A 14,730-nucleotide genomic window follows, 5' to 3' on the forward strand; every position below is an offset into this window, starting at 1 on the left:
TTGACACTTTAGGGAGTGATAACTCTAGTAATTTAGAGTTGGTAAAGAGTAGGTATTGTTGGTTTTTTGTTTTGTGTGTGTGTTTTTTTTTTGTTTTTTTTTTTTTACTATTTCTTGACACCAGTCTGGTTTGCTACTGATGTGCAGATGTGCCAGAAGCAGCTCATCTTGATAAACCTGTGCAAACCTCATCTGAAAGATGGAGATGCTTTTAGTGTGTAGGTCAGAAAGACGTTAAAGGCAAAACCTCCCTTTCTTTTCAACACTGACATGAAAAGAAGTTGGATCCTTTCCTGGGCAGTTGGCCAGCAGTATTTTTTGTCGGATTGTTAAAAGGATCATTAGTAAGCCTTGTTTCCATGGTGTCACTGTTTTTTCTTTTTTTTTTAGTGACAAACCTAAACTTGGGAGTTTGTATTTTATTGTCACAAAAATACTTGCACATCCCTGGGTCAGGTGCTCAGTGGATAATCTGGGTTGTCTCAGGGTAAAATCTGCTTTTCCCAGTTTGTCCTATTTTTAGCCTTGGTCCAATTGAAAAGTGTCTTTTACTTATGAGAAGTATGTAGACCTTTAAATACAACTTTAACTGTCAAACTTCACTGTCCATTTAATACTTTGGGAGTTCTGGGTTGGTGCCTCAGCTAATGGCTTGTTTGATAGCACTTCTTTTAATAGAAAGCACGAAATTAATATAACATATTATAGTATTAGCATAATATTAATTATAGATACCAACTTATAACATATCAGAATATTTTATTTTCTATAAATTTAGAAAATAAAGCTGCAAAGAAATTTTTAAATTGTCTTTGTTGTTCTTTGAGAAACAAATTTGGAATTCAATAAATGTCTGAACGTTAGGAAGTAAAACCTCATAATGCGCATTCTGGGTGGTTTTTGTTTGGTTTTTTGCTTGTTTGGTTTTTTTAAGTTTTATTATTAGAAAGCGGCTTTAACAGTTCCTAACATCAAAACAATCAGAAGGTTAAGTACTCCATATTTCAATACCAAGGCATGGGTTGGTTGTGGTTTTTTAAACTATGTTGTCAGAATGGAGAATTGCTACTTGGGGTTATAAATAGTTGTGTTTCCTGTAAGAAGAATATCTAAAACTAAAAACTGTTTTTAAAATGTACTTCCAATATCTATTAATTTGACAATTTGATTATTAAATGTGTGTTTTCTAGATTGGTTTGGGGGTTTGCTGATATAGTTCAGGAGATGCTCACAATGCTGAAATTTAGATAAAGAAAAATAATTTCCTTGATTTCCGTATATCATCAACAGAGAGAAAGGGCGAGAAAATATCCCAACAACAGCACAGTCCTGCAGTGAGCAGTTCAGAGCACTCTTGGGTTCTGTCTCAGAGTTTCTGGCTTAAAAAGCCTGTCTCCTCCGTTCATTCACTTTGAAGGGAATCTGGGGAAATCGGCTTCTTCTGTGTGTCCTGTATTCTTGTGAATATCCCCTTAGCATCTTCTCATTTTAAGTAACAGATTTTTCATCTTTCCTCTTGCACTTCTTTCTTAGGTTTCAGATGGAGCTCTGAGGTGCTTTGCTTCGTTAGCTGACAGATTCACACGACGTGGAGTTGACCCAGCCCCGTTAGCTAAGCATGGACTAACTGAGGAGTTGTTATCTCGCATGGCAGCTGCTGGTGGGACAGCATCAGGACCATCTTCAGCTTGCAAATCTGGACGGACTAGCACTGGACCACCATCTACAGCTGCAGACTCTAAATTAAGTAATCAGGTGTCAACTATTGTAAGCCTGTTGTCAACCCTGTGTAGAGGCTCTCCAGTAGTAACACATGTAAGAAATCCTTTTACACTACAGCTTTTTTTTGTTCTCATAGAGTTTTTCCCTTCATGTACTTCAATATATGCAACATTTGTGTTGCTATTTTATATATAGATTTATAGGTTTTATTTTTACATATATATAGATATGTATATCTACACATACATGTAGGTTATTTATAAAGAGGGTAAAAAAAGGAAACATTTCATATGGAAATGAAACCCAATTCTGATAGTATTTTCTAAAGCCTTGTATATTTTTTATTGTTCAGACTTTTAATTATTTCCAGGATCTCCTAAGATCTGAACTTCCAGATTCTATAGAAAGTGCGTTGCAGGGTGATGAGAGATGTGTACTGGATACCATGCGGTTAGTAGATCTTCTTTTGGTGCTACTGTTCGAAGGGAGAAAAGCCCTGCCAAAATCCAGTGCTGGATCCACAGGCAGAATCCCAGGATTGCGAAGGCTGGATAGTTCTGGGGAACGTTCTCATCGGCAGCTGATAGATTGCATCCGCAGTAAGGATACTGATGCACTAATAGATGCTATTGACACAGGAGGTAAGCAAAAATACTCTGAAAAAGAGAATGAGATAAAGTATATTTTTATTTTTATAACCTCTAGTGTCATAACAAATACTTAGGTAGTACTTTGAAATTCTTTATGTACATGTTCCCTCGTTCGTTTAAATACACAACAGGTCTTGTTAGTAATAATTCCTGTACTACTTTTTTTTTTTTTTTTAAATTGCAATTAAGGGCATAAATGCTTTCCTAGAATTATTGATGATGCTTATATATTTTTTTTTTAAGACCTGCCACTTACTTAAAGAACATTGATGAAGTTTAATTTATAATTCTGTGAGCTTTAATTACGTTATTTAATTGTATCTTTCAGCTTTTGAAGTAAATTTTATGGATGATGTAGGACAAACTCTTTTAAACTGGGCCTCAGCTTTTGGAACTCAGGAAATGGTAAATTAGTTTTACAGAATCTTAACAAGTTGGATTATTTATGTAAAGAAAGATTGAAAAAAAAATGGATTTCCTTTTTCTTGTTTAACAGGTAGAATTTCTCTGTGAAAGAGGTGCTGATGTTAACAGAGGTCAGAGGTCATCCTCATTACATTATGCAGCATGTTTTGGAAGACCTCAGGTAGCAAAGGTATGATTTAAACTGATATGGCTAGAAAGCCTTACATAGCGACTTTTTGCCTCATTCTGTACGAAATGTCTTTGATGCAATGTTTAACACGTGCACTGTCAAATATTCACATGTTCTTTACAGTGTTTATCAAAATACACATTTTTTGTTATGATAGGGCAGTAATATGAATAAAGGGAATTTTATATTAGCTCTACAGATAAAAAAAGCACGTAATGTTCTAACTTTGCCTAAAGATGTATGAAAAACATGTTTACTACTTTGGAAGAAGGAATCTTAATGGGTTTTTTTCATATTTAAAAATTCTTGTTCTTAGACTCTCTTACGACATGGTGCAAACCCTGATTTGAGAGATGAAGATGGGAAAACTCCTTTAGACAAAGCTCGTGAAAGGGGGCACAGTGAAGTAGTAGCTATTCTTCAGTCTCCAGGTGAGTGCAGTTTTTAATTCCATACCCTTGCTAGTAGAAATGCTTATGTATGTTAAGTTATTCAATTATTAAAATTTTACTTTATTAAAGATTCATTTTAAAAAAATAATATTTTTTGACCAGCCTTCCTTAACCTGCAAAGTACACATACAAACTTTAATATTTCAGGTGTTCTTAAGGGGTGGGGATTACTGAAGAAACTGCTGATTGGGCACGAGCAGTGCCAGTAGTCCTGCTCTTCAGCTGTGGAATGGGGCTAGGCTGGGATTTTGCTGTGGGTTCAGAGGATGTCAGCCTTGGTAGCTTCTCTTGACATCCTTTCTTCCTATGTAGGAGCTGCGCTTCGCATGCTCCATGTTCATATTTAGTTCACTTTAAGGACTTTGAGCGTATTCTGTGGGTGGTCTTTGGTGGTACTTGTTATCAAACAGTTTTCTTCAAGAAGTCTTGCACATGTAAATTTTATATTTTTAGCAATGCATATTTCTGTTCAGGTACTTAGATGTTAGTAAAGAAAATTCTTACATTTATTTGAAGGGGTTTTTTTTTGTTTGCTTGGTTGTTTTTTGCTGTTGAACATTTTGGGGAAAAATATTTTCCAGGGGACTGGATGTGTCCTGTTAACAAAGGAGATGAGAAGAAAAAGAAAGATGCAAACAAAGATGAGGAAGAATGTAACGAACCCAAAGGAGATCCAGAAATGGCACCCATATACTTGAAAAGATTATTGCCTGTGTTTGCACAAACATTTCAACAAACTATGTTGCCTTCAATAAGGTAATAGTCGTGACAGACAATTTCCCTGTGTATTTTGAATTTCTTAATACACTCTCTTTAAAAAAAAAAAAGGTGTGCGTTTTCTTTTCCTGAAAAATTATAACATTTAAAAGGTAAAGTAATGCAAATGACACTTAAACGTATTTCTGTTTGAATAGAAGTGGTGGTTTGAAAAGTGTTGCAAGTCTGATTTTTTTACTTAGCATTTTAAGTAGCATTGTTTTCCTTTCTGGGCAAGTGGTGTCTTGGAAAAAATATGGTTGGTTAGTTAGAAGTGGGAGAGAGAAGCATACTCTTGACTATAGTAGAATGACAAAAGAATACTGGGTTCATATAGTACCTTGTATAGACTCTGTATATTGTATATTTGGTTGCAGCTGTTTGCAACCACTATAATGGAAGTACTAATTTAGGAAAGGAAAACTAATGAATTGGTATGAAGGTATATTGGTTGGAAGATCGGGAAGACTGGAAAAAGCTATTTTAGAAGGTTTTAGAAGACTTCTTAACAGCTTAAGTGTTAATCAACTGCAGAAGATGCCTCTTACCGAGAGAATTAAAAGAATGTAATCTAATTTGATACTTAAAAAAGAATACTGTGGGTGGCATAATGGTTGTGATAAATTGCGTCTGACCATAACCTCTCAGCCTTTTACACTACAAATATGACACTTGCTTAATCTCTTATTTGTGTTTCCAGTGCTTATAGATACTTCGAGGGGTGAAAATAGAATATAAAGAGGGACTCTAGTGGAGGGAAATTCTTCATGGGCTGATGATAGGAAGCTTAAACTAGGTCATTTTAAATGAAGGAAATAAGAAACGATGTTAACAATCTCTCCATGATTAACTGTTGTTGCAAATTGTGGAAAGAAGTAGTTGGCTCTCTGTATTTTAAAGTTTTCGTTATGAATCAGGTAAATAATGTTTTTAAAAGTCAGTCTAATAAAAAATTTATTTTTTACCATACAGAAGTGATTAGGTTCCAAATTAATTGTCATTATTAACATGGAAAGCTGCATGATCTAATAGTAATTTAGAGATCTCACCAAAACACTTGAAGTGTGTGACAGAAACAGAAGGTTGGATACCTGGGAGGACGAAGTAGTGTGCGGAAGTGAATTGCCTTCACTAAGAGTAGATAAAGGCAAAATGTAGACTAGGTTTACCTAGGGAAGGGTTGAGGAGAGAAGAATACGTTAGATCCTAGTGCTGTCGAATCAAAAAAAGATCAGTAGGTAAATTATTCTTTGACATAACCTAGGATGTATTAACAAATAATAATAATTAAATAAACAGTTTTGTTTCCAATAATGAGAACTGGAACTCATTTAAACTTTTTTTTTGCTTTGAAAGCAAGCATAAATGCAAAAGCAGTTTTGTCTTGAACCTTTTTGTTGCTTTGATTACTGCTTACTTTCCCTTTGTAAGAATCATTTTTTCCCTGTTATCTCTTTTAAAGGAAAGCAAGTCTTGCCCTCATTAGAAAAATGATACATTTTTGTTCTGAGGCGCTGCTGAAGGAGGTTTGTGACTCTGATGCTGGCCACAATCTGCCAACGATATTGGTTGAGATAACAGCTACAGTTCTTGATCAAGAGGTAGGAAGAAAGAAAATGTTGTCCTTGTATGAAACCAGTGCACAAAAAGGGGTTATGATCACTGATTCCACATACTTGTTAATAACGAAACCTAAAGCATTTATAGCATCCATCTGTTACCGTGTCTGAAGTTCAGCATCTAAAGATATTTTTAAGTAAAGATCTCCTTTATTAATTTCCTTTCCATCCTCATGTATTACAGGATGACGATGATGGACATTTGCTAGCCTTGCAAATCATAAGGGATTTGGTGGATAAAGGTGGTGACCTTTTTCTAGACCAACTGGCTAGACTTGGTGTAATTAGTAAAGTGTCAACTTTGGCGGGGCCGTCATCTGATGATGAAAATGAAGAGGAGTCTAAACCAGAGAAAGTAAGTACAGAATTGATAGCTTTATTTGTTCCTGTAAAACCAACACTTCTCATACAATTTTCACTGTTATGAAAATGTCCAGGGCAAGTTCGTTAGAAAAGTTATTAAATTAATGTTCATCGTATACCACTTGTTTTAATTATTTTTGTTGTTGTTTTTGTAACTTCATTTTCTGTTAGCACATTATTATCTGCTGAGTTTTCTTGCTCATGTTTATTTGTGGTCAAGTTGATTGACACTTGTTTTTGTCTAGTGTTTTGAAAATCACTGCTAAATAAAACGAACCCTTACCAAACAGAGTGCATCTCTTTCAACGTACATGCATCAAATAATTGCAGATGTTTTAAACATTGTTATGGACTATATTAAAAATACAAAAAAGAAAATAATTTTCTACATAATGAAAACCTTAATTGCATATTGCAGTTACTTACCAATTTCTAACAGGCATATTACTGACCACTCAGATGAACTAAATGGATAACAGACCACTTCTGCTATCCATTCAGTTAGGATTTATACCTAAGCCTTAAGTGTATAGTTAAGCTTTTTACTGTGGGTTTGGGATTGTTTGGGTTATTTTTGGGTTGGGTGGGTTTTGTCTTTGTTAGTTTTGGTTGGGGTGGGGTTTTTTTTTGGTGTGTTTTTGATGGTGGTTTTCTTTGGGTTTTTTTTGTTTGGTTTTTTTTTTAGTGTTTAGGTATTAAAAAGCTGTCTGGACGTGGTCCTGGGCAACTGGCTCTAGGTGGCCCTGCCTGAGTAGGGGTTTGGACTAGATGACCTCCAGAGGTCCCTTCTAACCTCAACTGTTTTATGATACTTCGCTCACAATACAGGTTTAGAACAGAGGTGGATGTCCCAGTCAGTAGGCTGTTGTTGTCATAGATAAATCTGTATCTAAAAGGAAACTTCTTAAATATTCTGTTAAAGAATACTTTCAAAGATACATTTTATGGAGGGAAGAAGTATAGTTCCTGTACTTCTGGTTTGAGTAATTCTTTTTCTCCTCAAGCCCTTTTAAAATGTCTGTGTTTTGTGTGTTGCTTTTCTGTTGGTTTGGGGTTTTTTTAATGGGTTGGGTTTTTTTGGTTTTGTGGTTGTGTTTTTTATGTTTGTTTCTTTTTTTATTTTGTTTAATACAATTTTATTACAGGAAGATGAACCACAGGAGGATGCTAAAGAGCTGCAACAGGGTAAACCATATCACTGGAGAGACTGGTCAATCATTAGGGGAAGGGACTGCCTGTATATCTGGAGCGATGCTGCAGCCCTGGAACTATCTAATGGTAGTAATGGATGGTTCAGATTTATTTTGGATGGAAAACTGGCCACAATGTATTCCAGTGGCAGCCCTGAAGGAGGATCTGATAGTTCAGGTAGTTTCTTTACAATTCAAGTCCAAGTTAAGTTTTGAGACTGTTATGTTTGTTTATATAATTTGATTGGAACTATTTTGTTTTGCAGGAATTGGCTTACTAAATAGTAAAGGATGTAAACAGGTGGAAGGTGGTCAGTTAATTGTGATGCTTTTTATCAGATAGCATGTGACCATAACTTGACTTCCTTGGTGAATTGTGTTAAGTAAACATCTTGCCAGTAAAAGTGTATTAACTTCGTTTTGTTTTGATTCTTCTCCATGCATACTTAATTTTTTCACCCCAGTCATTAAAAGCACTTTGTAGTGGCCGTCCCAGGAAAAGCAGGTTGAAATGGCGATTTGTTGTTTGCTTCTAGCTAGCAGAATGAAATTGCATGTGTTTGAAGACAAAGTAATGGAAAGTTTCTCATTGAGACTGGGAAACAAATTACAGTGTCTTAATTGTTTGTCGGAGAGGATAAGGGAACAGACCTTATGCACTGGCAATGCACAGGTGGTTTTAATTTTCTGTACAGAATACACAACTTGTTCTGGATGCAGAAACAACCCTCCTTTATTGTTTCTTTTTTTTTTTTTGCAACAGTTCATGCATTTATGAACCAGCAGACATAAAATGCTTTGCAATATTACTATGTTTTCAACAAGCCATTGAGTGAAATAACAGAACATATTATGATTCAGGATAGAAATGAAGTGCTCATGACTTTATCCATCAGTTTTGGGGCATAAAGACAGAACGTGATACAGTGTATTTCTATATTAGAGATTATAACACAGCTGGATATAGATTATAATCTATATCTAAATTATAACACAGCTGGAAACCTGTTCTAGATTTTTTGTTTGTTTGTTAGAAAAATGAATCCTTGCATTTTTTTTAACAAGGCTAATACCTTACAAGGTCAATGATTTTTGTGTTGAGGTACTTGTTTATCATACAATGTAATTTTAAGAAGATCCAAGACATTAATTTCTTAAATTCTCATAGCCCCTGGATGCCAATTCTGCTTTCTTCCTTCAAAACGATGTGGGTATGGGGATGGGATTTTACTATTTCTGTACAAGATGAGTGGAATGGGGATGGCTCGAATGAATTTGGAGTGAAGAGAACTTAAAACAGAAAAAGTCAGATTGGGAATTTAGAAGATGTGGCTCTTCATATCAGTCTTTTTACAAAAAAAAAAATTGGATAAATCCCAAGTTTTTGAACAAGATACCTAGCGTGGATATTGTGGGAGGGAAGGGGCTAAACTAGGATTAAATAAGGCTTCTTGCATTTTTTTCTCAAACAGACGTCTACTAAGAGTGCTGACATTGCAGTGTAATTTGCCTGAACTTTAACCATTAGCTCTACGTGTGTGCAGCAGCCTCTTCTTTACTTAAGAGATAAGAAACTAGTATTTGTTAAGTTTAACTAAAGTTACTACAGTACAGTGCAGACTCAGAATAGTATCTTTAAGTCCTGAACTATACTATATGTTCTGCTTTCCTAAATCATTAATGATTAATCTCATGGTATACTTTTTAGTAACTTCATGACTGGCAAGAACATAGAGGGTTGAGTAATGGAGTTTGTAAGTGTGTATCGCATGATGAAAGCTGGGCCGGGAGGGGGAAATATATATACTATGAACATTTTTGGAAGGTCTGTACTCACCCCTCTCCACATTAGCTTAATACTTGTTTTGTTTGAATTTTTGGACAAAAAAAAAGTTCAATGCAAAAATTGAAATTTAATGGTAATTCTAAAGCTTTAAGTGAGTCTCAAAATTCTGTATAAAGGAACCCCAAATTATTCCCAACCATGTATAATCATCCCATTTTCAGTGTGACATGCTATATAATAAATTTGTTAAAATGTAATTATGGAAATTTGGAAATATTTAATTACCAGAATTTTAAGTTTGCATATGAAATTTCAAAATTCTCTTTATAAACCTTCTCTCTAGATGCTATGAATTTTAAGTACTAAAGAATGTTATGCCTCAAAAGTGCATATTTATTTTTGCATAGAGATTATTTATTTTTGTATTATACAACAGTAAAAATGGCAAATTTTAAAAACCTAAAGCGTAAGTTATTGCAGCAAAAGGAAAACAGCAATTTTACGAGTGCATGGTCTACAAAAGCTGTATTTATCAAACCAGTATGCTGAAAGATGAGGATATTTTTTAACTTTGAAGTTGAGATGTAATCTTGACATTAGTGAGGTTACTGTACTTCTATTTTATATGGAACTTTTATTTTCTAAATTATGAATTCACTGAATTTTCTGGAATTATGCTAATCAATGTTTCAAATGTAGTGTGCATCCTTTTAATTACAACAATATCAAAATATAATTTAATTAAAACTGGGATAGTCGTTTGGAATAATTCCAAGATAGATTGCCTACATATCCCAAAAATAGGATATGATGCTGTTTGTCATCTATTAAATATTTCCATATGAGTATTAGCTTTTCATCAAGTCTCATGTGGTGCTATTAGATTTTTTTTATTTCGTGTTTTTCTCAGAGATATAGAGGCAGTTAAAATTTTTATAATTACTAAAAGGGAATAGGAACATCTGCATGATAACTTGAATTAGCATGATGTCGCTGTATTAAGTAACGTAATTGTGGTTTTCTTGTATTCTCTGAGGTGAATGTAGGAGTTCTACAAAGGAGATGAATAAAAGTTTTAGTATCGTTTAAAAAAAGAATTTTTTTGGAGCCTTTGTGACATTTAATCTGAGCAAATAGCTGTTATCACAGCTTAAATTTGCTTTTAGCACATATTGATTGTGAGATTCTGTGAAGTTTTGTGAGTTTTTTTTCTGGTTTTTATATGGCTTCAACATTTTTTCTCCATTTGCTTTAAGCTATGAAGTTGATTGCTGTTTTCCTGTTGGAGGATTCATTTAATTTCCTATTTCTAAAATCTTGCTTTTAAGAATAGTTCATGCTGGCAATAATGACATAAATTATTTTTGCAAGACCAAAAGTTTATCGTGGATTTCTTTGATCTTCCTATTATAATTGGAAAGATGAATTAATACATCCGTCAGTAGCAGCATTCAGAAAGAGTTGCATTGTCCACTTCGATGTGATCGTGGAATAAATTACAGTTGAATTACATACAGTGTTCTAAATTTCTTCCCAGTATATTTAAGAGCATTAATTTCAAATTTAATTTTGCATTGAATGTACTCAGTTGTTTTGCTCTTGGAAAAAAAAAAAAAGTTTGAGATATATGATGGTGGAATCAATTGTTGGAAGAAAAAAAAATATGTTTATTTCTTTTTAAATAGAAAGTAGGAGCGAGTTCCTTGAGAAGCTGCAAAGAGCTCGAAGCCAAGTAAAGCCATCTACCGCAAGTCAGCCAATTTTATCGGCACCAGGGCCAACTAAGCTTACTGTGGGAAACTGGTCACTCACCTGTTTAAAAGAAGGAGAAATTGCTATTCACAATTCTGATGGTCAGCAAGCTACAATACTGAAGGAAGATCTACCAGGTTTTGTGTTTGAATCTAACAGAGGAACAAAGCATTCATTTACAGCTGAAACCTCTTTGGGTAAGTATGTAGGTATGTGTTATGTGCAGGTAGGAGCAAGTGTACATGAGGTAGTTCTTCTGTTTGTTGCTTTTCATACCTGTGAGAAACTGTGACTTTTCTAAAAATACGTTGCAGGGTCAGAATTTGTGACTGGCTGGACCGGCAAAAGAGGAAGAAAGCTGAAATCTAAACTGGAGAAGACAAAGCAAAAGGTTGGTGAGCATCTGTGAATTTTATACTTGGAATTTAATTGAGTTTGTTTTATTTTGTAACGTGCTTATGGAGTTGTAGTTTTCTCTAAGAGGATTAAAATCTTCTCTGATTTCAACTAGACACACTTTATGCTAAGCTTGAAGTGGAAACTTCACTTGTAACAAAGCACTTCTGCAGGTGCTTTTGTCCAGCATCTTAGTAAACTCTGTGCTGTTCTAGAGGAAAACTAACGTTCTTTTAAAAATGTAATGAAGTCCAATTCTCCTGACCTATATTTGTATAACTCTGTAGGTTTTTCTTTTTCTTATGCAAAAAGAAAGGATATTATGATCAATGCTACAGTTGTATCAGAGACATATGTTAATTCTATTCACTAAATTCAAACACTAATTTTAGGCTGGATATCGTGACAGATGGGGGGATGGAAGTGAACAGTGCATTCTAAGAGTTGTGGTAGCGAAGCAAAATGTGTAAAGGCCCTCGTGTTAGACTTCTCTAAAATTATTCTTTCTCTTCTCAAACTCAAGGGGAAAAAAAGAAGAACTAGGAAATGAAGTATTATGCTTTTCACAAAAACACAAAATAACAGTTCTGTGGCCTGCTGATGCCAAGGGCTCAAGCTAATCTTCAGTCTTGACCTCTCTTGCAGTTGCTAACAGTGCAGCTAATATGTTCTGTACCAAAAATCTGCAGCATGTAAGGACGCGTACATCTGAGGAAATGTGACGCTAAATTGAAGCCTGAGACAGGTCAAGAGAAAGTACTGTGCTCTGTCAGTGAGGATAGGTGGAACGATAAAGGGGGGCACTGCTCTTTCATACCTGGGATTGCACTGTGTGGCTCTGAAGCTTGTGAAACATAACATGATGATAATGAAAAGGAAAATGTTTAATAAGAACTTAAACTTACTTTATCAAATCTCTATCTTGTGTGAGCCGTACTTTGCAGAAAAAGTAATTCTTAGTATATAAGTACTTAGTATATAAGTTCATATAAGTACTTTCTGCATGAATCGGTCTAAGGAATGTGAAGAGAGCATTCGGAAACCATATCTAAAACCCCCTTAATCTTACCTCTAAAAGATTACCACATCCATGATAACAGTTCTAAAGAAACAGATTTACAGATTGAGAGTCCTGTCTTTTCTCCTACCCTTGTGCTCTAATTTAATATATGATGGTAAGTTTAGCTTTTTTAAGGTTCAATAAGATTCTGTGTATTTCTCCTGTTCTTTTATCCTTTCACAACATTTGCATTTCATGATGTATGATAGGTTTGGTTCTTCCCCATGTGTTTGTATCTGTAATGGAATTCTTTAAAAAAAAAAATAATCAAGTTTCTAGTATCTCGGAGAATAATAATAGTCTTATTGCAGTAAGGTATGCCTTGTGATTGTCAAAATCTATTTGTAGGTACGCACTATGGCGAGAGATTTATATGATGATCACTTTAAAGCTGTTGAAAGCATGCCTCGAGGAGTAGTTGTAACACTGAGGAATATAGCAACACAGTTAGAGTCTGCATGGGAACTTCATACAAACAGACAGGTTAGTGTATCTCCTTTAATTTATAATGTGTGATGTCAGTGGAAATAACATAATGTTCAGACTAGTCTGTGTGGATGTTCTGACTAGTCTGACTGTAGTCTGTAAAGGACAGTCACAATATGTCTGTCTGAAATGTGTGGGTTTTTTAATGCATATAATTCCTGGTTACGTACTTTACCGGGACGTTATTTTTCAAATGAAGTAAGTGGGAAAAATTGTTACCTGGTTTCACCATAATTGTCTTTTTGTCTTCCAGTGTATTGAGGGAGAAAATACTTGGAGAGACTTAATGAAGACTGCTCTGGAAAACTTAATTGTACTATTGAAGGATGAGAATACTATTTCTCCATATGAAATGTGCAGTAGTGGCTTAGTTCAATCCTTGCTTACAGTTTTAAATAATGTGAGTTTATAGAACATAAGTCTCTGAAGAAAAGATTTCTATAAAGAAAAATAAAAATGTAGGCATGTGCCTTGATTTAAAAAATCTGTTACAAATGTGGCTTTTTCCCATCATGATGAAAATCAGTCAGATTTGCTCCAGTTAGTGGTCTACCCTTTGAATACGTGCTATCACAATAGATCACTTTAGTTTGAGTAAACCATTAAAAATCTTTAAATCAACACCAGTCAGTTCTAATGGCTGATACCATTTAGCTTTTCACATGCAGATTTTAAATAGAGAATTCAGTGAGCCTAAACAGATATTTTTGCCAGTATAAAGAATGAATATATTGATTTGTATTAGAAGTAACTTTTTTTTTTTTCCTCTTAGAATGTTGATTTAGATGTGAAACAAGACTGTAGCCAACTGGTAGAGAGAATAAACGTTTTCAAAACAGCATTCAGTGAAAATGAAGATGATGAAAGGTAAAAAACAAAACTAAACCATAAAAACCTTTGCATCTGTGAAGCAGTATGGTATGTTTAAAATAATTTAAAGACATAGGAACAGTTCTTTCCACTTCAGTTTGTCTTTCTCTGGAATAGAAAATTGGTTTTAAGAGACAGCATCTGCTATTGAAGTAGCAATTGAAAATTTTACTGAGTTACTTCTATCTGTAAGAGTCAATTATGCTGAATATACATCTCTTGACAAATATAAAGGTGACTTTTGTTCATCACTGTGCAGATTAATATTTTTCTTCTGTGTTGTAACCATGTGACTAGAAGAGATGATATCTGTAGAAATAGCATGCTGAGATATTTGCTACAGTTGGGTACTGCTCTCTGAAATACTGCGGGATTTTTTTTCTCTTTGTTTGCTTCCACAGTCGTCCAGCGGTTGCATTAATTCGGAAATTGATAGCAGTTTTAGAATCTATTGAACGTCTACCTCTCCACTTGTATGATACACCAGGATCTACATATAATCTTCAGGTAAATGTACAGTGACAGCAATATGTCATGCTGAGTGATACACAACTGAATGTCGTATGGGAATTTAAGGAAAAGTTATACACATTAAGTCTGTGAGAAGCATATTCTTGTAAGGGTGGATAGAATTAGGTTAAGAAGAACTAACTCTTTGGCATTTTTTCCCTCTAACGCTTAACCTAAATGTTTGTGTGTTCCCCTGCTGCCCCTTTTCCACTGTGAAATGAAAGCAAATTTTGATTGAATAGATAATGTACTTGTTCTTTCTTTTGTGTTCAAGTATTATTCTCATTATATGGGAATATGCCCCCTAGTAAGTATCCTTACTAGTGAAATGAGCATTTTGTTGAAGACAATTATAAGACGTGTTTATTTGTGATGACTGTAATGGCTAAAAGGGTCCCTTCTAGGCCTGTGTGCTCATCTGGTAATGCAAGACACCTGCAGGATCAGCAGCTTCTTATAAAGAAAAGCTGCAATTTGGCTAAAAATATTACTTGTTTTTGTTTTAATTTTTTCTATTTGAAAG

The 14,730-nt window shown here is 34.5% G+C and overlaps 1 protein-coding gene across 11 annotated transcripts in view; it reads left to right on the forward strand.

Annotated features, from left to right (window-relative positions):
* Positions 1-14,730, forward strand: part of HECTD1 (HECT domain E3 ubiquitin protein ligase 1) — a 64,620-nt gene that overhangs the window by 22,315 nt on the left and 27,575 nt on the right. For 4 of the 11 annotated variants that reach the window (XM_063331608.1, XM_063331615.1, XM_063331618.1 and 1 more), the window contains exons 5-20: positions 1,534-1,815; positions 2,075-2,363; positions 2,701-2,777; positions 2,869-2,967; positions 3,284-3,398; positions 4,001-4,175; positions 5,638-5,776; positions 5,979-6,149; positions 7,303-7,525; positions 7,614-7,658; positions 10,819-11,094; positions 11,200-11,276; positions 12,690-12,824; positions 13,081-13,227; positions 13,600-13,694; positions 14,099-14,204. In XM_063331608.1, coding sequence (XP_063187678.1) covers positions 1,534-1,815; positions 2,075-2,363; positions 2,701-2,777; positions 2,869-2,967; positions 3,284-3,398; positions 4,001-4,175; positions 5,638-5,776; positions 5,979-6,149; positions 7,303-7,525; positions 7,614-7,658; positions 10,819-11,094; positions 11,200-11,276; positions 12,690-12,824; positions 13,081-13,227; positions 13,600-13,694; positions 14,099-14,204 — 2,451 coding nt within the window. The remainder of the gene's footprint in view (positions 1-1,533; positions 1,816-2,074; positions 2,364-2,700; positions 2,778-2,868; positions 2,968-3,283; positions 3,399-4,000; positions 4,176-5,637; positions 5,777-5,978; positions 6,150-7,302; positions 7,526-7,613; positions 7,659-10,818; positions 11,095-11,199; positions 11,277-12,689; positions 12,825-13,080; positions 13,228-13,599; positions 13,695-14,098; positions 14,205-14,730) is intronic. The other 7 variants (XM_063331612.1, XM_063331616.1, XM_063331613.1 and 4 more) reach the window with 5 other exon arrangements.

The sequence above is a fragment of the Chroicocephalus ridibundus genome, chromosome 4 (assembly GCF_963924245.1).
Source record: "Chroicocephalus ridibundus chromosome 4, bChrRid1.1, whole genome shotgun sequence".
Taxonomy (NCBI): domain Eukaryota; kingdom Metazoa; phylum Chordata; class Aves; order Charadriiformes; family Laridae; genus Chroicocephalus; species Chroicocephalus ridibundus.